At 38.8% G+C, this 21,661-nt stretch overlaps 2 protein-coding genes across 2 annotated transcripts in view; one reads left to right on the top strand and one right to left on the bottom strand.

Moving 5' to 3' along the window:
• ccdc30 (coiled-coil domain containing 30) overlaps positions 1–6,310 on the top strand; it is a 44,123-nt gene extending 37,813 nt beyond the window's left edge. The window contains exon 26 of the mRNA XM_057860297.1: positions 6,300–6,310. The gene's annotated coding sequence lies outside the window, so the exon portion shown is untranslated. The remainder of the gene's footprint in view (positions 1–6,299) is intronic.
• znf362b (zinc finger protein 362b) lies at positions 403–21,152 on the bottom strand. Its single transcript, XM_057860350.1, has 9 exons — positions 21,010–21,152; positions 17,043–17,106; positions 15,037–15,289; positions 14,028–14,132; positions 10,169–10,487; positions 6,514–6,738; positions 6,336–6,414; positions 6,068–6,226; positions 403–3,150 (listed from the first exon to the last, which is right to left on the bottom strand). The coding sequence occupies exons 2-9, from the start codon at positions 17,103–17,105 to the stop codon at positions 3,034–3,036; spliced, it is 1,320 nt and encodes a 439-aa protein (XP_057716333.1). The 5' UTR covers position 17,106; positions 21,010–21,152; the 3' UTR covers positions 403–3,033.
• Between the last annotated feature and the right edge of the window lie 509 nt (positions 21,153–21,661).

The following is a 21,661-nucleotide window of genomic DNA, read 5'->3' as shown; positions in this document are numbered from 1 at the left end:
TTTTTACTGCTATCACCACCACTACAGTATTTATGCCGCGTTTTAAATGTTGAATAATGAGAAAATGAAGGTTTCTCTCCTTTGAGTCCCCCAAGCATGATTTATTTCTTCATTCCCAGGAAACCTTTTGAGAAACATTTTTGCACTTGAACACTAAGAGGGAGCTTTTCCCCCCCATACAATGACATCACCATTTGCATTTGTATATAGAATAGGTACAGAAGAAACTTTGCCTTAGAAGTGCCAAAACCAGTGTGACTTATAGCAGTGTGCATGAAGCTCTGAAGAACCCTGACGTTGTAAATGTTTTTTTTTTTTAATATATAAATTTTCATAAATAAAGTACACTATACACATGTTTTTGCATCTTGTATCATTTCTGGAATCATTCAGACAAATAAGACTGCACTGAATTCATAACAGTCTCTTTATTAAACAAGAAAAAAAATATACAAAGTTTTTTTTTATTTATTTTTTTTTATTTTAAACATTGCTAACCCATGGGTTAACTTTTCAGTCCTGGTTGTGCATATTTAGTTGTAAGGAAACCGTATATGAACCCACAATGCAAGACAGGAAAAGGTTTAATAAATCTACGCAATATTTTCCGATAGAGAACTTAGGTTAAACAGTTATCATACAGATTACAGCTCCATGCGGGAGGGAACAAGAAAATGTTTACTGGACTGAATACTGCAGAACACAATACAGAGTAATGGTGACGGGATGACAAAACAGTTAAGGCTTACATAAAAAAATAACTGATATAAAAGATGATTAATAACATACAAAGGTAATAGTTTTTTTTCATCTCCAAACAAAACACATTGATGAAACCTTTAAAAATAGATTATAAATGAATAATGTGTTATACAGTACAGCAACATGAACATTCTGCCCATTAACTCAAAAGGGATTAAGTTAAAGAGGCAGGATTTGTTGTTGGTTTTAATGTCCGAAGTTGCTCAGGCTTGTGACTTAAGTCTAAGCTTGGACTATTATATTAACCGTACATTTTTGTACATTGTTCACGGTTCTCTCGCTAACTCCTCTCCATAGCACCTTTTCACAAGTGCCCTAAAGCAGTGATCCCCAACAACCGGGCCGGGCACCGGTACCGGTCTGTGGTCCATTTGCTACCAGGCCGCAGAGAAATAATAAATAATTTGTTAACGACCGCTATCTGGCCTGTGCCTCTTGACACATCAAGATGCCTGTCTACTCTATTGACTAATCTGAGTTTAGAGATTTATCTTCATCGCCATCTAGTGGTTGGCCGCCATTATTGGGGTGTTTGCGCACTTACAACAGACCAACATCAGTCAATGTAAACAGTAACGTTAGCTGCTGTGTGCTGCGGGCGGCAACGTCTTTTGAGAGCTTTTTTACGGGGAAAGTCCACCTGCTGAGCCAGAAGAGGAGCCTACAACCATGTCCATTCTGAAAAATATGTGGCTAAAAGCTAACAAATTAGGCAACAAAAGAGAATAAACTGAGCGCATCATACCTCGTGGCGAACTGTATTGCTAAAGCCAAGAAACCTTTCACGATTGGAGAAGGACTCATTATGCCTGCGACCAAGGGAAATCCCTACCAAGGATATTTTCCGTCAAGTTTTAGGAGAGGTCGCTGTCAATAAAAGGTTGATCCAGCGCATGGTGTTACATTTTCCTTGCACTTAATGTTCGTTTTTAACTGTGTCATATTATTTTATATTTGCTGTAATTTTCTGCCACACATTGCCGGTCCGTGGAAAAAAAGGGGCCCACATTACACTGAAAAAAAGGTTGGGGACCACTGCCCTAAAGAAAACAGCAAACCCTATCAGTACCATCGGAGGTTTAAGAGTACAATGAAAATACAAGAAAGGTGTCCAGTCAAAACTACAAGAATTTGGAAATAGTGACACGCATTCAACACTTTTTCAATAAACTGTAATCATTGTAGATGGTTATACTGCACTTGATTACTAATATGATAAAATACTGAGTGCTGTTCAGTTGCTTCACATTTTGGTCCAATGAGAAGAGTTCATGTTTTCTACTCAAGTAAAATTAAGTTGCTGTTTTTATTTTTATTTTTTTTTTATTAGAGGAAGTCCGTATGGCTGATGAAACCTGACACCAGTTAAGTGTGCAGCAACTAATACTTAATAATAAAGCTTGATATTAGAAGATTGGCTTTCAACATGGCACTAGTTTGCAGGGAAGCGAAGCGAGGACTGGTCATTTTTAAAAGCAGTGTTGCGATGATCCCTAAGGTGCCATCAATTAGGGATTAAAAGATTTAGGTGAGGGTAAGAACATTGCTTTCCTTTACGCTTCCTTCCCTCTTCACATCAATAAAATACAATCATTAATATGCTTTCATTGTCTTCTACGATTGCCTCTCTTTAAATTTCAATGACCCTGTTAGCGTGTTCTTGCACAACCATGCGAGTAAAAACAGTAACAGAAAAGCCTGTTTTTTTTCCTACATAGTCACAGATCCTAGCTGCCACAGATAATGCCATTTGGCATTTTCCCAAACATGATTTCAAAACTGTTAGCCAAAGCGATGAGGCCAAAAAAGTGCTTAAAGATCCTCTTTGGATGTCTCCCGAATACACCCAGCATACATTTGACAACTTGATCAATTGATATCTCAGATCATCTGGCATATTTAGGGAATCCTATTTAATTGAGTAGGAAGAAAAAAATGTTTGATGGCCAATTCATCTGTGCCCCTCTTTATATAGAATCCTCTGCTCTTTGAAAGGACTCTTTACAAAAACTGACGCAGGTTCTTAACACGAAGCTTACGAAAGTGCTTATTAAATCTGACGCAAGACATTCTTTGCCACTCAGTCCTCTGGACAACATCTAGCTGTATTGTTACATTCACTAAATAGCGCCCTATTCTCAACTATAGCGTTGAATGCTTACGTCAGCTGTCATAATGCTAATGTAAGCCTTACGCAGATGACCATCAATGCATATGAGGCGTACGCCTAACATGGACTCTTAATGAAACCGATATTGGGTGCCAGGCAACTTAGATAAGGGAGATCCTTATGGGGATACTAGGGGACTCAGTCCTCTGGGGGGACTGGTGGCTCACTAGGTGCTCCACCACTGTGTGTTTGGACATGTGCTTCATAAGGTAGGTCTCCTGCAAAGAAAGACAACATAAATTGTGAGCTACACTGACCTGCAAGGCATTGACAACACCATAAGTACAGCGGTACTATTAAGAACTTCAGAATGAGAATTATAGTACCGTATTTTCCGGACTATAAGTCGCAGTTTTTTTTTCATAGTTTGGCTGGGGGTGCGATTTATACTCTGGAGCGACTTATGTGTGAAATTATTAACACGTTTTTATATAATTTTATTTTGGTGTTTTGGAGTGACACTGATGTTTTGGTAAACTTGTTAGCAGCATGTTGTTTATGCTATAGTTATCTGAATAACTCTTAATAGCTATGTTACGTTAACATACCGGCCACTTTCACATGTCGTTGTTCATGTAACATTATCATACTGTACACTTATTCAGCATGTTGTTCTCTAATGTATTTTAATTTTAGATTGCCTTTCAAGGTGACATATCTGTTCTACGTGTTGGATTTTATCAAGTAAATTTCCCCCAAAAAATGCGACTTATACTCCGGTGCGACTTATGTTTTTTTCCTCTTTGTTGGGCATTTTATGGCTGGTGCGACTTATAGTCCGAAAAATACGGTAGCTATAATGGGGTACAGGTAGAGCTCAGCAATTTCAAATAATTATCGAAATTGTAGATCTAATTAAATTTTGGGTTGATCTGCTTTGACATATTTAATTGACCAAACATGGTGGAGATGCACATTCATGATAGTTTGGCAGATAGCCTAAAGTCCCTCAAAGTAGAGATGTCCCGAACCGATATTTGGATCGGATCGGACGCAGATATGGGCAAAAAAAATGCGCATCGGTATCGGATCGGAACACGGGAAAAATTCCGATCCAGACCGCCGATCCAGTTTTTATTTTTAGAAGTCCGGTCCGGGTTTTCCAGCACACCGATTTACATAATCCATTCCAGTTTTTTGCTTTGGTTTCCCTAAAATCCGGTCCGCATTTTACGGCACACCTTCAACACACTACATTTACATTACCGTCTCCCAATTTACCGAGAGACTTTATCGGTAAAAATGTCAGCTGTGTGGGATCATTTCACCTTAAAGGACGACAAAGACGAAGAGGCAGAGAGCAACATATGACACAGTAAAGTCAAGCGTAGTGGTAAAGCTGTAGGACGTTTTAATACAACCAACCTAATCACGCATTTAGCGAAATACCACCACAAACAATATGAGGAGTATGTTAAGAAAACGAAGACAAAAAGAAAGGTCCTACGCAACTAACACTGGCAGAAACTTTTGCTATGCGTGACAAACTGGCACTCAACAGTCCCAAAGCCCAGGGAATAACAAGAGCCATTGCCGAAGAATTCATTCTGGATGACGAGCAGTTATCTCACGTGAGTAAAGACGCACCATCCAACACGCGATTCAGCCGTGGAAGATTCGAGAACGATTCACAAACATCCAAATTCCGATTGTTGAAATATCTCAAGTAAAGCGGAACTAATACACAGCTTTGTCTTCGGGACGCAATGAGAAACTGACCGCATTGCGTCCCAAAAGTAAACATAACTTGTCTTAGACCCGGGTAATGCCAATGCTCAACTCACGGCTTTAGCTCAACTCATGCCGCTGGATAAAAAACACAAGAATACCTGACTGCTGCTGACGGCCGCTACAAACTACGTCAACGTCGTTTTACTGTAGATAATAGATATCATATGTATATAGAACCAGATGCTACACGATAGACTCGACTGCATTAGCAACATTGAAGTATCGAAAACCAGATGCCATCTTAAAGCAGAAGACTTCCCTAGTAGGCTGTTGTGAACCTTCCAAGCGAACCTAATTAACTTTTTATCTAAAATACTCCTAAATCGGCAAAATCTTGACTTGAATCTATCTTCAAAACAGTTTTAAAACTTTCACTTGTCGAAAGTAGACAGAAGGGAAATTATGGAATAACGGGAGCAACTTTAACAGTTGATTCGCAAAATTAAATGAATTGAATGTAGTTTAAAGCTGCTGATACAGAATGGGGACTTGAGTATTTTATTTACTGTTTTAAAATGTTAACTTGATACTGAAATAGTCGTTTATTTAAACCTGAGAGAGGCCTTTTATACAATTTTTGTAACTAATGCACGAAACATTAAAAGCATCTAATAGCTTGGGAGATTTGTGGGATTTTCCACTGAGGTTGTTGGTGTGTTTTGCTTTTTTAAGACAGTTTACAATATTATTTGCACGTTTTACTGACTGACTATGCCATTTCTGTTTGTTATTTATAATGTTTTGTGTTTGTCACTGAATAAACAGGTCAGTTTCTTGTTACCAACCGTTGTGTGTTATTCAAACTCACCTAATTCAGCTGGCTAGTTGTTATCAAGAGTACTAAAACCTTTTTCAACATGAGTCTGACAACTAAGTAAGGAGGCTAAATAACTTTAAACTTTAACACATGCTCAGATAGGTCGGTATCGGTATCGGCCGGCATCGGATCGGAAGTGCAAAACAATATCGGTATCGGATCGGAAGTGCAAAAACATCCCTACCTCAAAAAGTACAATATTGGTTTTCAAACGGTTCATTGCACTGCAGTTGAGGTAAACTGTAACTCTAAACACAGATACATATAATTACACATATTGTAAGTTAAAATATCAAATAGATTTTGTTTTCTGGGAAAAATGCTGGCTTAATGCGTATATACAATGGAAGAAAAAAATTGCCTATACTATATCTGCCTTATTTAACTCAAATATTGACACAGGCAAATGCCTCAGGAACATTTTCAAGGCAGATTCTTCTATACTACCACCTAAAAAAATTGTGAATAAAAATCTAAACTGGACAATATGAAAAAAATACATATATATCGTGATCTTTTTTTGACTAGATCACCCAGCTCTAGTTAGTTATGTATGTGTCATGCCATGTGTGTAGTATTTTACGTACTGAGGTGTATGCCCGGCCACACATGCTACAGCAGTAGGCCTTGGCATTTTTGATGGCGTGTGCAGACAGGTGGATCTGCAATGATGCAGAGTCAGAGTAGGCACGGTAGCAGTTGGGACATTTGTACGGCTTGTCTTTATTGTGCTGCCTCTGGTGAGACTGAAAAGAGGGATTTCACATAATTTCAAAAGCTGGTGCTATAATCAACACCTTTGATTTATTGTTTCCCCAGCTGTATTGAAGCTAGAGTGGCAGGAATTAAACAAACCTGGAGATTGGACAGCTGGGTAAAAGCCTTTTCACATCCAGGGTGAGCACATTTATAAGGCCTGTCCCCAGTGTGGATTCTGCAATAAAGGACCAGGATTAAAAAACTGTCCATTGAATTTCAAAATGTCAACTTGCTATCTGTTATTCTCTTTAAAGGCCACTGACAGCTGACGAACCTGGTGTGCTGCTGAAGATGGGAGAGCTGGCGGAAGGAGTTCTCACAATAGGAGCAGTGGTAGGGTTTAATGCCCAGGTGAATACGCAGGTGCTGGGATAAGTAGGAAGCGTTGGCAAACGTCTTGGAGCAGTGGGGACACTTGTGTGGTTTGGCCTCTGTGTGGGACTTGGAGTGCATCTGCATCTCTGACTTGGTCAAGAAGGTAAGTGGGCAAACTTTGCATCTTGTGTGTGGGAGGAAGGCAAAAGGACAAAGGACCCAGGGTTAGCTTGTTGAACATGTTTTAAATGCCTGTTACCGGTATTTTTTTTAAAAAAAAATTTATTTTCTGTCATTCCACTGCAGTTGAGTAATTCAATTCCACTGGCAAAAGTGAGTAAAATGTGAGCACAATAAAACAAATCAGATAAAGAATAGTATGCAGTAATAGGACGCATTAGCATTGTTATGCATTCTTCATAGAGACATTCAAAAAATGGTGTTCAGTTTGAATTAAAGCCAGTTCGAGCTACAGATGTGAAGGGTTTTAATTTTATGCAAAAGTGCCAGAAATCAAGTGTTTTTTTGTTTTTTTTTTTTTTTTAAGTGATGCAAAAGCTTGTAGCTAATTAATATTCATGCAATGTCATAATATTTTTTTATTATTACAGGCTGAAGGCCTGTCAAGTCTCGCAGTTGGTAGTTGTTGTTCTTGTCGAAACTAATTTTAAATTCCTCCTCCTCTGTTAATCATGAACCAATCGTCTTGAAAGTTAGTAGCTAGTTAGTTTGTGTAGCATTGGCTAATATCTATCAATCCTCCGAGCCAGATTTTTTATTTTTTTCATATCAGGGCTGATTAATTAATTGTAGAATTAAAGTTGCCCCTTTTACCTGTATGTAATGAGTTAGCCTAGAGGGCATGCATGCTGTAGCAGAACAGTGTTTGTTCTTACAATGTGCTAGGACGGTAGTATTCATTTGAATCAAACAACTAACATTAATACATCAATGCTTAAAGTGCGTACGACAGGAGAAAAAAAGTCTTAAATAGGATTATTATGTGAATTAGAATCATATTTTGAGACGATTCGACTATATACAAGAATTTAGCAAAGCGCAGATGACGAGAATTTAGTCTTTTAATCTGCCGGTTAGCCACGTCTATCATTATAGGGCTCTAGCATCCCCAACGGGTGGATGACGTCAGCGGAGTCACGATTTCATCTCATTTAGTATGCAGCCCATTGAGGGGGAATTATTCACAACAAGGAAAAAGCGACGAAGAGAGCCGCAAAATGTCATTGTTTCAGTCTCTCTACTCCAATATTTTTACAGGATATTCTTTTTATCCAAGTATTTTTCCCCAATAGCTAAATAAATGGCTTGAGAAGGACCAGTCAGCCTGTTGAGGGGGAATTATTCAGAACGAGGAAAATGCGACGAAGAGAGCCGCAAAATGTCATTGTTTTAGTCTCTCTACTCCAATATTTTTACAGGATATTATTTTTATCCAAGTATTTTTCCCCAATAGCTAAATATATGGCTTGAGAAGGACCAGTCAGCCCGTCGAGGGGGAATTATTCACAATGAGGAAAACGCGACGAAGAGAGCTGCAAAATGTCATTGTTTCTGTCTCTCTACTTCAATATTTTTACGGGATATTCTTTTTATCCAAGTATTTTTTTCCCCAATTGCTAAATAAATGGCATGGTCATGACAAATGACAGTCTTGTGCTAAATGGAATATGAAATAATAAAAATGCACTTATTCAGGACGACATGGCAAAATTACTCCATAATGGTCAACACTGTTGACTTCACCTTTACTGTCGCACCTCCCGAACGATATTTTATGACACAAATCGGGTTTATGTCATTTCCCTTCTCCAGCTTCGGAGAATGTAAACAAACCCAGAGGCGTGACAGCTAGCCGACATGCTAACCGGAACCGACTGATGTTTCAAAGTCTTCGAAGCGGAAAATCACACATAACTAGACCGGATCATTTGACATGACGACTGGGTTGTCGATTGTCTTTGCTAACCGGCAAACCGCCCGGCGGAGAGCAATTTACAGCTCGTTCCCCGGAGGAGGGCGGCTGCAGTTGTTGTGCAGCTAGCGTGCAGCTAATGTGCATGAGGAGAGCTTTTTACAAGCCTATCAATGATCAAACGTAAGTAGTCCTTTATTTAAAGAAAGTTTGTAGTGTTTACTTTGTAGTCGCGGCTATTTTTAACACAAAGTTGATATTTCTGATCGGTCGGACAATTTGACAGAACACCGGGCACACCAAAAGTGCAAAAGCCGAGTATAGTGCTCGCCCGGCGGGGGGATGTGCGACAAGCTGCCGGTTGTCGGCCAAGGAGACAAGGAGCTTGTCAGCCACAAAATGCAAGCCACCTCCGTATTAAAATGATCCCAGTATTTGACATAATACAAAACACGATGTTTACTCACTTCCTCGTAAATCCCATGGTCCCACAGTGGTAGGGCTTGTTTTGGCCAATATCCACCAGTGAATTTGCCTGGCACGGCCAGACTGTTCTCCCTGTATTTTTCAAACACTGTGAGAATAGCCTGGGACCCAGCCCATTAACGGCCTCTCGAGCACGGACAAAATCAACCGTCCAATCAGATTCGTTTATTTGCATGACGTGTTCTTAACGAGCAACGTCACTCTTCCGCGTCGGAAGTCGTCTCCACAACAACACAGATTGCGAACAGGAGAGCCGAGAATATGTTCCAATCCACGGTAAAATCAGTTTTAAATGACCAAAAACACATCAACACGAGTCATTGACAACAGTCTGTCTCGCGCTAGCCATGTTGAATAAACTCCGCTCTCCTCGTATGTTTACGTCCGCGCGCAAGTCCCTTGTCCTGCCCTCGTCGCTTTACTAACGTCACGTCCGCCCATCGCTGATTGGTCCACTCCGCTGTGTGTTTGCTGTGGCTTGCTCCGCCCTGGTATCCGCTGAATGGTGGCCAGACTCACCGCTGTTCCAGCTATTGAGTCTGGCCACCATTCAGCGGATACAATTGCCTGGTGGTAGCCTGGTGTACCAGGCTACCAGTGAATGGGAACCTTTTGAAACTCCAAAAAGGCGCACAAGACTCTCCCTCATACAGCAAGATTTTTCTGCAGCCATTTGGCTGGCGTGGTGCAAAAAAATAAACGTATTAATCTGCAAAATCAGCTGAATCCTTAGTCCTTCTCATGCAACGGTACGGCTATATAGTGAAGAGGACTCTTTCCTCCGTACACGTCACAACGCCCTCTTTCTCAACTCGAGACTGTTGCCGGAAGTCACTCATTTTCATGGCACGGGATTCAAAAAACTAAATAAATATAGCGATCGCTTCCACACACATCCAAGCGGTCCATATCATTCAGGAGCATAAAATACCGCGTGTATTATGAAATAAACATGCTTTTTCGTGTCACAGGCACTTTAAATGAAATGTGAAAATCTAAGGCGAGCAATCATAAGTCGTACCCTGCTCTTCATTAGAGACTGCTAGTTTCATCGGGGAACCTCCCTAACCTGACAGGAGGAATGCCTCATTAATGTTAAAAGGTGGTTCCAAGACTGTTTCATTCTGAAAAGTGGGCTAATGTAATTATGGAAGGAAAAATTTGGTAAGAGAACAAATGGCGTTGACTGTCCCACCTGTATGTTTTTCCCTCTTTGGGTGCCACTGTGACACAGCCTTGGTCTGCTAGAATAGGGTAGGGGACCACCAGTAAAGGACCTGATGGGTTCTCTGCTTTAATCTTCTTTCGTCCTCGTGGTGCTTTGGGTGGGGGTCCCAATAGTCCCGCCAAGCTTCCAACCTTCATGTGTTCCATACCAGGACCACTTGCTAGCCCAGAGATGATGTTGACAGAAGGGGCGCCACCCAGGCGGTTCTGGCTGCTGGAGGTTGGTGTTGTGGGGGTGAGAGCCTCAGAAGTGCTGTGGCTTTCAGGTCGGGATGATAGGGCCAGACCTGGAGTAGTGACAGGGAGAACAATTCAATGAATTTATGCAGCAAATTTCCATGACATTGAAATGCCATGAATTATTTCAATTAATGTTCACTGATTACAAAGCCAATACACATTTTGTTTGAGTGGTTCTACAGACATTAAACTGTCACGAACGGATACTTAAGTCAAATTTTTCAGGCCTACAAGCTATTCACAAGCATATAAAGTAGGGTTGTTCCGATCATGTTTTTTTTGCTCCCGATCCGATCCCGATCATTTTAGTTTGAGTATCTGCCGATCCCGATATTTCCCGATCCGATTGCTTTTTTTTTTTGCTCCCCATTTCAATTCCAATCAATCCCGATAATTTTTCCCGATCATATACATTTTGGCAATGCATTAAGAAAAAAAATGAATAAAACTCGGACGAATATATACATTCAACATACAGTACATAAGTACTGTATTTGTTTATTATGACAATAAATCCTCAAGATGGCATTTACATTATTAACATTCTTTCTGTGAGGGAACCACGGATAGAAAGACTTGTAATTCTTAAAGAATAAATGTGACTTTGTATATCGTGACTAAATATTGCCATCTAGTGCAGGGGTACCGGTCCGTGGCGCATTTGCGACCGGGCCGCAAAGAAAAAATAATTTCATAACGACCGCATTCTGGCCGAATTAACCCTGTGCCCCTGCTTAACACACCAATATCTCTGTCTACTCTAGATATAATATTACGGGATAGATTACAATGTTGTCATAGAAGTCCATTAATTGGACTGCTAGCAGTACATCTTGTTTGTGTATATAATATATCTATGTGCGCTTTTCCTCGATAATAGCGTATTACTAGGCCGCGGCGCAGCACATTTGTTCCCGGAAATAATTAGCCCCCACACGAGCGAAGATAAGAGGAAAACAGAAAAGCATATTTTTACGGCGAAAAGGGCACCTGATGAGCCTACAACCTCGAAGGAGTGGATTCGTACCCGTTTGTGAATAAACAAAGAGATCGCAAATGACGGCGACCTTATTAAACGTACATTTGAGACAACAACTCTACCGAGGTTCTGGATTAAAGTCATTCTGGAATATCCTGACATCGCGACAAGAGCGTTGAAAACCTTACTACAATTTCCAATATCGTATCTTTGTGAAGCAGGCTTCTTAATTAATGTTTAACGACAAAGCGAAGTCGTTAATGGTGAGCGCGGTGTGCAGCTGTTGTGTGAAGCTTACATGGCAGGATGAATCTGAAGAGAACTTTTCTACAAGTCCTTCCATGATCAAACGTAAGTTAATATTCCTTACTTTCAAGAAAGTTTGTAGTGTTTACTTTGTAATCGCTGCATTTGCGCATTTTGCGGCTATGTTTAACGTTACGCGCATGAGCAGAACCGCATCGTTGCAATTTTTGATGGGTTGCAAAATTTGTCAGAACACCGGTCCGTGAAAAAAATAAGACCCAAATAACACCGGTCCGTGGTGCAAAAAAGGTTGGGGACCCCTAATCTAGTGTATTTGTTGAGCTTTCAGTAAATGATACTGTAGCCATTATCTCTTCTGCCCAAATGCATGATGGGAAGTGCAACCATGACTGTGCATATTAGTACCAATTGCTATATCTTCTCTGTGTTGGGAAATAACATAGGGTATTAAGAAAAAGATCAATTACTACCTTTCTTCCCCACATTGCTTCCCACGATATTTCTAATCGTAGGGAGAGGGATTGTAAGGCTTTAGCCAATTAAAAAAAGGCTCCAAAGGCTGCAAAAATTCTCTCCACTCATTTTACGCTGCCTTTTAGCTTTATATATAGGTAAAACGGCGCCATTACAGGTCGTATGCGACAATGCGTGAGTGGGTTGTGCAGCGCATGCGTTAATTGCTTTAAATATTTTAACGAGATACATTTTTTAAAAAATTAATTACGGCCGTTGACGGGATAAATTTGATAACCCTACCTTAAGCCTAAACTGAAGACTCTGGATGAGTGTAACATATTATGTCTGTAACGTTAAATACAATTAGAAAACGATTTAATTTAAAAATATATATATATATTGAAAAAAAAGGCATGACCGATATTTTTTTGCCGATTCCGATACTTTGAAAATGACGTGATCGGACCCGATCGGTCGGCATCTCTAATATAAAGTATTCACTTCTTTTGTGTAGTATTATTTACAGTACACAGGCTGTTTTAAGGCCCTCTACACACAAACTTAATCAGGCCGTTTTTGTCCCGATTTCTCTCATTTTAGACCAGGGACGAAAAACTACTGTTAATCAGCATTAAAATGGCTAAAGATACACAGAGATTGTGGTTTGTCCCTGAATACCTGAGTATGGCCTCCATAGAAAAACAACATACTGTAAATAGGGGAAAAACCAAGACCATTCACGAGAAATCCCAAGTTCCAAAAACTCATTTCAAGGAGATGTTTATCGACCTTATTCCAACTCCCCCAATCTCAACAACCGGGCTCCACCGTGCCCCATACATACACACCTAAGGTCACTTAATTTCACCATTTTTTTATTCTTAATAAATTATTCATTAGAATTTGATGAATAATTTACCAATTTAATCTTCTTCTTTTCCTTTTGGCTGGCTTTTCCCTTCAGGGGGCGCCACAGCGAATCAAAGTTGACTCCATCTAACCCTGTCCTCTGCATTCTCTGCTCTCACACCAACTACCTTCATGTCCTCTTTAACTAAATCCATTAACCTCCTCTTTGGTCATCCTCTAGATCTCCTGCCTGGCATATGGAAATCCAGCATCCTTTTGCCAATATACTCACTATCTCTTCTGTGGACATGCCACAACCATCTCAACATCGCTGGTCTCACCACAGTATTATAAATCTTTTCTTTCATTTTAGCTGAAACCCGTCTATTACACATCACACCTGACACTTTTCTCCACCCTTTCCCGCCTTCCTCCACCTGCTTCACACTCTCCATTGCTCTGGACTGTTGAGCCTAAATACTTAAACTCCTCCACTATAGACTTCATTAGTTTTGAATTCTATGCCTCCGCCTTCTTATATTATTAAAATGTAATATATAAAAATGGAAATATCAACATTTAATTAGTTTAGCCTATGTTTTGCATGATTTCAAGCCAAGTTTAGTTATTATTTTGCCTGCACTCCCTCACTCGCATTGCCAAAAAAAAAAAAAAAAAAAAAAAATCAAAATTAATACATAACTCCCTCGTATAATCGCAAAATCTGGAATATTTTATCTGACTCGCGGGCATCAAGGAGCCACCATCAATATCAGGGAGACTCCCGAAACCGCCGGGAAACTTTGGATGTCTGCATAGGCGGGCTCACTGTATGGCTCATGCCATGTAGCCTCTGTCAAGGAATTGTATAATGGGAAAGTCAGTTAGTTCTAAAGTATTTAAACACTTGGTAAACAACTCCACGTCATTACTCTGCTGCCAAGTTTCACAGCGTGTTGGGCTACCATATTTTCCCACTCAAAACTTTAGCCAGCATGTTTTGCAATTTTCTTCATAAAGGCAGAGCCTGCAGTACCTGATCGATGGTTGGTGCGGGCCTGCTGCTCACTTAATTGTCTCATGTGCCAGTCTTCCCATAATCCTTTGGCCTTCACAACCGGCTTATCGTCCATATTTCCATCTGTACATCGTGAGGTGAGACCAAATGTTACTTAACTCATATGTTTGACTAACAGGGCAATGTAGTGTAAAGCGCTTTGAGCACCATGAAAGGTGGAAAAGCGCTATAAAAGTATAACACCATTTACCATCTTACAGTTCCCAGGACTAGTCTTCATAGACGGTTAAGAGAACAAACAGCTCTGAGTGTCTACTGTGCTACTTTACACACTCTTTTGCTTTTATTGTGGATTTATTGATAACCGTAGCTGCACTAAAACTATGGGAATTCAATAAAAAGGACTTAAGATTGATATAACTATATCATCAATGCAGAGCTGCAACGATTAATCGATTAACTCAAGTATTCGATTAGAAAAAAATATTCGAATTAAATTTTGTTGCCTCGAGTATTCGTTTAATTAAAGTGGTGTTGTAATGGTTTATTTTGAAAGTGTTTGCATTTACTTTTATTGATTAGGGTGGATACACTGCCCTCTGGACTGCATCTTTTCACATGGCTGAATCCAACTGCTCCCTGTTAAGACCAACGTAAGCAAAGTTTTTGTTTAAGCTAATGTTTTTAATGCATTCATAATTTAGTTCATAGGTATATTTAGCCGTTTTTTTGTGGGAATATGTGTCTGAATCATTTGTTAAGAGCACTGTAAAAAAAACGTTAGCATTTTATAGCATTTAAGCTAGCAGACTTTTTCCTATGTAAGTTAGCCAATTGTTCTTTTGTTGTACATAGATCCTCATTAAATATATATATACCGTTTGAGGCTCAGCTAAGGTATTTTAATTTTTCATGTTCTTTATCCGATTACTCGATTATTTGAACTAACTAGTCTATCGATTAATCTACTACTAAAATATTCGATAGCTGCAGCCCTACATCAATGATAAAGTGAAAAGTTTGCTACCTGGTCCGGAGCTGGAACCTGAGCGGGCGTGCAAAGTGATGTCTGACTGTGGCTGTGGATGGTGACCCGGCACCTGTTGCGGTTGTTGCTTAGCAACCGGCATGCCATGCTGGGAGCTGCCTCCATCAGGGGATGAGGTTGGCACCAGCAAACTTTGCTGGGATGGGGTGGAGGTAGGTGGCAGGTGCAGGGGTCTTATCTTCTCAGCCATCAGTTGTTCCTTGATCTTGTTAATTAGCACCAGATTATCCAGCTGAAAAGGTTAACAGGTCATGCGCAACAGAAAAAGGAGACACTGTGTCTAGTATATGTCTTAGACATCCAGTTCCAGAGAAAAAACATCAATCAACAAAACAAGGTATGGAAAACTAATACTATTACTAACAAGCACATTTAATTTAGGTAGAGTGGTATCTCTATACGAATTCGTTCCAGGACCTTGTTTGTAAATCGAAATTGTGTATGTCGAGCAGGATTTTCCCATAACAATACATTATAATTCCATTCATTCGTTCCAAAGTCCAAAAACCTACACTAAATCCTTATTAAATACCTCCGGTACTATTACAAATGGAAATTACACATAGCAAAACGAATAAATCCTAAATAAATAACGGAATAATAATATAATAATAATTCATGTAATAATGTAACTAATCGGGTTGTAATTTGGCGGACTTGTTTTGCGTACTGTACCTGAACGCACTGCTGACGTGACAGAGTGAGAAAAGAGATTTTACTTTCTCTTTTAATTTTTTTTTTATTGGCGTCAACTGCGGGAGACAGTAGGCGTGTTGTGTTGCACAAGTTCTGAAATAAATGATTAGACACCTGGCGATGCTGGCGATTTCTTTGGCGATGTTACCACAATAATAATTGTCACCTTAACTTATAAAGACTGGCGAACGGAAGTCGGAAGAGGACTGTCGAGATCGTAGACACTCTACGGCCGTATTGTCAAGCCAGTTCAGGATGCGCACACCACGCTCATATTTTTCTATCACTTCCATCTTCATTTCAAGGGTAAGCGTCACCTTTTTCCACCACCTGCACTAATCTTCTTAGAACCCGCGCTGATTTCTCTCGCAAGAAAATCTGCCGTGTGTCCATCTTGCGGCAAAACAAAAAAACTGCTGTGCTGTCATAAATCGTCGTTTTTCAAGCATGTCATCGGATGTAGAAACAAATGGTGAGTCAAATTTTACGTCGGATTTCGAAAAAATCGTGTGTAAAAGCGATCATAGGTCGAGGTACTACTGTATTTTACTCAGGAAAATGACACTAGCCTTCATTTTAATAATAACCTTCTATACTTTTTTCCCCTTATTTTTATTTATTTATTTTTTACCATAAATCTGCCTAAATGTTTTTAATATGATTGTACAGTGACCTTGAGTGCCAGAAAGGCGCCTAATTTTATTAATTATTCATTTTTAATTAATTTGGTCAACCATGAAATTCTAAAAAAAAAAAAAAAAAAAAAAAAAAACTAATAAAAACTTGAATAAAACCTTCAGACCTGACCAGGAACCAACTTTCTGATTGAATAATATGGTGGAATGCAAAGTGGTTCTTGTAGATAGGTCAATTTCCCAAGTTCTGCCTAAAATTAAACTTAATTTCCTCATTAACGGAGGAGCAAAGAACATCACACAAAAAAAACAACTTTTTTTGAAGAAAAACAATGTTTTTGCGAGTGTGATGATGAGAACCGTTGTCCAATCAGCAGCCGTACAGTTTTTGAAGGTCTCTTCCATAAAACAGGTCTCGATTGGATCTTTACCATATTGATATTTGAAATATATTCATAGCGAATATTGAAAAATCAATCTGATGTGCCAGCTTAGCATATGGAATGAATATGATAAACATTTATTTGATCAAGTCATCTTTTTTTAAAAAAGAAAAATCCCCCTTGATCTTGTAGCTTTTGTCACTACTCACCCTTCACATATGCTAGCAATAGAAGACAAAAACGGTACTGTTCTGTTGAATAGATGACTTACCTGGCCAGGCATTGATGGCGGTGGCGGCCAGAAATAAGGGTTGTTAAATCGAGGCTCTGCCATCCTAAAAATCAAAACATGTCATAAGACAATCATAGAAGTATGGGAATCAGAATATATTTTTGGAGGTTAAAAAGTAAGTATATCGGTTAACTGGAGTTAATAGAGTTTATTGCTCAGGACAAGAGGTGTGCGACATGCACAAAAATGTATATCCCAATAACGATATACAGTTCCGTATATACTAACAAAGTATTTTCATTCAGGTTTTAATGTATGTATTTAACGCCTTCAATGTTTTCAGGAGAGAGCATCTAGGAACGTTGCAATTTAGAGATTGAGATGAGTCCTTAATGTATTCAAAAATTTAAAAATAGAGCCATAGCACTAACTTTTAAATATAACCATTGCCCTGTGTTCTTTAACTACATAAATGATTTTTATTTTGATTAACACTACAGTCTTGCTTCATGTAAGCCCCCCTCTTTAAAAATCTTAAAATATCAAAATGAGATTTCATTACTTGAGGCATGTTAAAATAAGTGCTATTATTCTATAGGGCAGGGGTGCCCAAGTCCGGTCCTCGATAGCCCCTATCCAGCTTGTTTTCCATGTCTCCCTCCTTGAACACACCTGAATCAAATGTTCAGCTCATCAGCAAGCTCTGCAGGAGCTTGATAATGATCTTGATTATTTGATAATTTCTCGTACTGGAGGAGGAAGCTTCTTTGAGAGAAATATCCTCCTGTATGTTTTCTACTGTTAATGTTAATTAAACTGGAATAAATGTAGTGAACCAAGGTTTACCCCCTTCTCCCAAGTTTTCATTTTTATTTGATTTATGTGGTCCTAAAACAGCCCAAAGGAGCTTTCGTTTTTTTGTTGAGTTTGCCTGTGCTTGTGGACAAAAGCAGGAGTGATTTACCTGAAGGAAAGGTCCATTTTTATTTATTTTTGTTATTCCCTGACTAAGAATTTTTTTGTGGTATTTATTTAGACAGACAATTTGGAGTGGCCTTAAGGCATATGTTTACTTATTTTTTTGTATTCCTGGATTGTTAATAGAGGATTAACAAGTTTGTATTTTTTATGTATGTTAATATGATTTGTGTTCAAATATTGCCATTTAAATTTGCAAATAAAATCCAGATATTTATTCTGGAAGTTTTCAAATTTGTTTTAAGTAATTTTTGAAAACAAAGGTTTGAATCGAACGGTGTGTCACCCTAACCATCACTGCAAAAATCCACCTCCTTAAACCTGGAAGAAAAAAAACTTAAATTCCCTTGTTTTCAGTGTAAATCTACGACAAATAAGTGAAATTATCTGCCAGTGCTTCAAGTAAATTTTACTCAATTTCTTGAAATAAGAAAAATAGCTAGCTGAAAATATGCTTAACAGACTTATTTTAAGCAAAAACTTTGTATATTTAATCTTAAAAAAAACTTGTTTGTCAGAAATGTTTTTAATTCAAGAATAGATATTGTTCAAAACATTATTTGAAATATTTTTTTTCTAGAATGAGGTGACAAATGACCAACTTTTGGATGTATGGGCTAATAAGAAGTTATAGTAATATTTACTTAAGTAAGTGGAATAATCTGACGCATTAATCAGTTAATCACTCTAAACAAGATGGAGAAAATTATTCAACTAGATTCAAGAAAAATTATCAGATTAAAACATTATAAATTTGCAGTGTGAACGTTAGTATAAATCTATACAGGTTTATTTTGCATTAATCATTTAGCTTATCAATTAATTAGGTTCATATTGGTGAGAAATGTAGCCTGGCTGACCCCGTTCACCCAATCTGTTTGATCTTATTAATACATTTTTTGCCTAGGACAGGAGTCCCAGGCAAAAAAAATGTACATACAGGTTATGCTGTGATATCGTCCTTACCAATATCTAGACTTAACCTACGCCCTTGCTTACTTTATCTGTAAAGCCTTGTTTTGTAGTGTAGTGGATCTCAATGGATTTGATACATACAGTATATGAGGGAAAACACAGATAAGGCTGAAAAAGTGGTTTCTGCTCTTGCACCCCTCTTTAAAATAAACTGCTGTATTTTAAGCCAAAAGAACTGTTGTGTTTGATAGAACAATATGTCCATATGCAGCCATAGCAGATTCATCGCGCATTAAACCCGCAAACTATTTTTAATCTGTCCGGTTTACCCTGGAGTCCCCTGTTTACAGACGTTGCGCAACTGCTTTGTTTGTTTCAACCCAGCCATAAAAAGAAGGTAATTATATTTATTATTCGAAACGTCTGTCATTTTTAGCTTAGAATCATTAATTGATGTCTAGTATTTAGTTCAAAAGAAAAAAAAAACGCCTTTAAGAAATGATTCACTCACATATTTTAAACTTTTAAACAAATTACGTCACAATGAAATAAATACTGTCTGTGTATAAGTCGCAGATCTCTACCTCATAACTATCGCTTAATTGTATTTTTTTTGTTGCTGTCACATTTTCCCTAATATTTTAGATGATAAATAATCGATCCAATAAAGAAAAAAAGTTTAAAAGGGTAAATATATGAAGAAGAAAATCTCGACCACTCCATGATGCCTGCGATTTCTGTATCCCGACCCTTGTTATATTACCATGTTTCACCCATAAAATCACCAAGTGTCTTGACACTTGGTGATACATGCTACATGGAGTTTTTGGACCGAAAAGAAGTAAGTACGCGATAATATCTCATTAAAATCATGGCGTATTTATTAATGTTCTCTCATGCTCTCACCTCCAGTTAGGGTTTTGCTGTTTAATTTTTATTTATTTATTTTAAATGTCCTCCTGTTCTAAATTTTTCTTCCCCAAGAAAATTGAGATTTTAAGGTTTCTAATGATGTACCACACATGAATATACGGTAGGACAATTTTGAAATTTGGCCAAATTGGGGGTCTCAGAGCGTAACTTCAAGTCAACATATATATTTTTAATATATAGGTTATATCATAACTATTTTTTTTTTAATTCACAGCTCTTAACTGAGGCGTAATTTTATAATGGAAGTTTTTTTTGTACGTGTGTATAATATTGCCACCCGGAGTTGCAGTTACAGCGTCATAAATGTCACCCAAAATTAAAATGTAAATAATGTACTGTAGAGTCGTATCGTTAGCTTTTAAATCTGGCGTTTGTCTCATTTTGCCTATTTGACACTCTAGCAATAATTTGCGAATCTCCGTACAGTAAAAGAATTTTGGCTTTGTGTAGTGATGTTCCCTAAAATTTGATTTGCAACTTTGCTATCGTGTGGCCTGTGTTCAACCACTTCCAAACCCACGAGCAGCTCTTTTGGAACGGCCACGGGACCACCGGTACAGCGCGGCGCACACATTTTAGACCAGACCCAGACGACTCATCTTATAACATTCCCAGACAAAAGAGAAACAAAAATGGCAGCCTTATTTTTATAAGGCGGGACGCCATATTCTGCAGTCTTCTTCTCCCTCCCCCTCCCCAAAAATATAGTGAACGCGTAGTGGCCGAGAATGTGTAAGGGAATCGTGTGTTTATAGCGTCCATGTTAGCATGATGGATTGTTTACGGCCTTTTGCAGCTTTGAATAGCCCGGCCTCCCCACCCCTTAAAAAAACTGACACTTCCTACAACAACCATGCCCTGTCGTGGGGGGAGAGGGGGGAAAAAAGCAGCGCGGAAACAAGGCAAGATGCGGTCTGAAGCACAACGGTTCAAAAACGAACACCTATTTTCTTCCCACACAAAGCCTCGACTGTGTAGTGAAAGGGCGAAGTGCCATTTTAACCAAATCCCACTTTCAACACTGGTTTTCTTTTCTTCTTCTTTTCTTTTCTTTTCTTTTTTTTTTTTAAATTCTGCAACTTTTGGACGAATCAAAAGGACGGCGGCTTGCATGTTTTTGTGCACGATGCAGCTGTTAGGGAGCAGATAGTGGAACGAAAACACATGCACCAGTAAATACCTTTGGTCCCGACTGCAGGTATTGTCTTGCGAGTACAGCTTTCATATATATAAAAAATAAAAAGGCTGGATGATCTTTCTGCCTGCTTCCAGTCCAAGCAACGCTTCCGGGTCGCTTTGTTCACTTCTGGGTGCTACTACTGCTGCAGCCTCAATGGAGCTGCACGCACACACGCATGCACGTAGACAGACAGACGAATTTGTTTTTAGATTAATTAAAAAATATATAATAACTAAAAACGCTGATCTTCTTTGATGGCGTTACATAATTAAAGAATAGCCTGCAAGTGAGAAATGTTGAGTGTGTTGTCGCTTCTACAAACTCCTGTCGAAAATAATCAGTCTTGATGGATTTCGCTCAGTTGTTTAACCTTTTCATGCACGAATTATGATTTCATCTCATTTTATTTTTTCTACTTTTACAAGACACTCATTTAACTAATTGGCTGCCATAGACGGCGCTAGACGTCCAATTCATTTTGGCTGGGAGGAGCGAATGGACATAGTTCACAAGCTAATACAGTGATCCCTCGTTAGTGCGCGCTTCAAACTTCGCGGTCTCAGTCCATCGCGGATTTTTTTTTTCAATTAAAAAAGAAATACAGATGAGCTGTTCCGATCCGATCACATAGTCTTACTCTTCCTCCTGTTCC

Source organism: Corythoichthys intestinalis, chromosome 2, assembly GCF_030265065.1.
Source record: "Corythoichthys intestinalis isolate RoL2023-P3 chromosome 2, ASM3026506v1, whole genome shotgun sequence".
Classification (NCBI taxonomy): Eukaryota; Metazoa; Chordata; class Actinopteri; order Syngnathiformes; family Syngnathidae; genus Corythoichthys; species Corythoichthys intestinalis.
This window is presented reverse-complemented; position numbering and strand designations above follow the sequence as displayed.

Bases quoted from the DNA above. Each gene is read 5' to 3' on its own strand.
- znf362b (XM_057860350.1), bottom strand. From the start codon at position 17,105: ATGGCAGAGCCTCGATTTAACAACCCTTATTTCTGGCCGCCACCGCCA. The intron at 6,739-10,168 runs GTGGGACAGTCA...CCCACACACAAG, and splicing joins AAAGAGGGAAAAACATACAG to ATGCAAAGTTTGCCCACTTA. The intron at 6,415-6,513 runs GTTCGTCAGCTG...CCTTTATTGCAG, and splicing joins CATCTTCAGCAGCACACCAG to AATCCACACTGGGGACAGGC.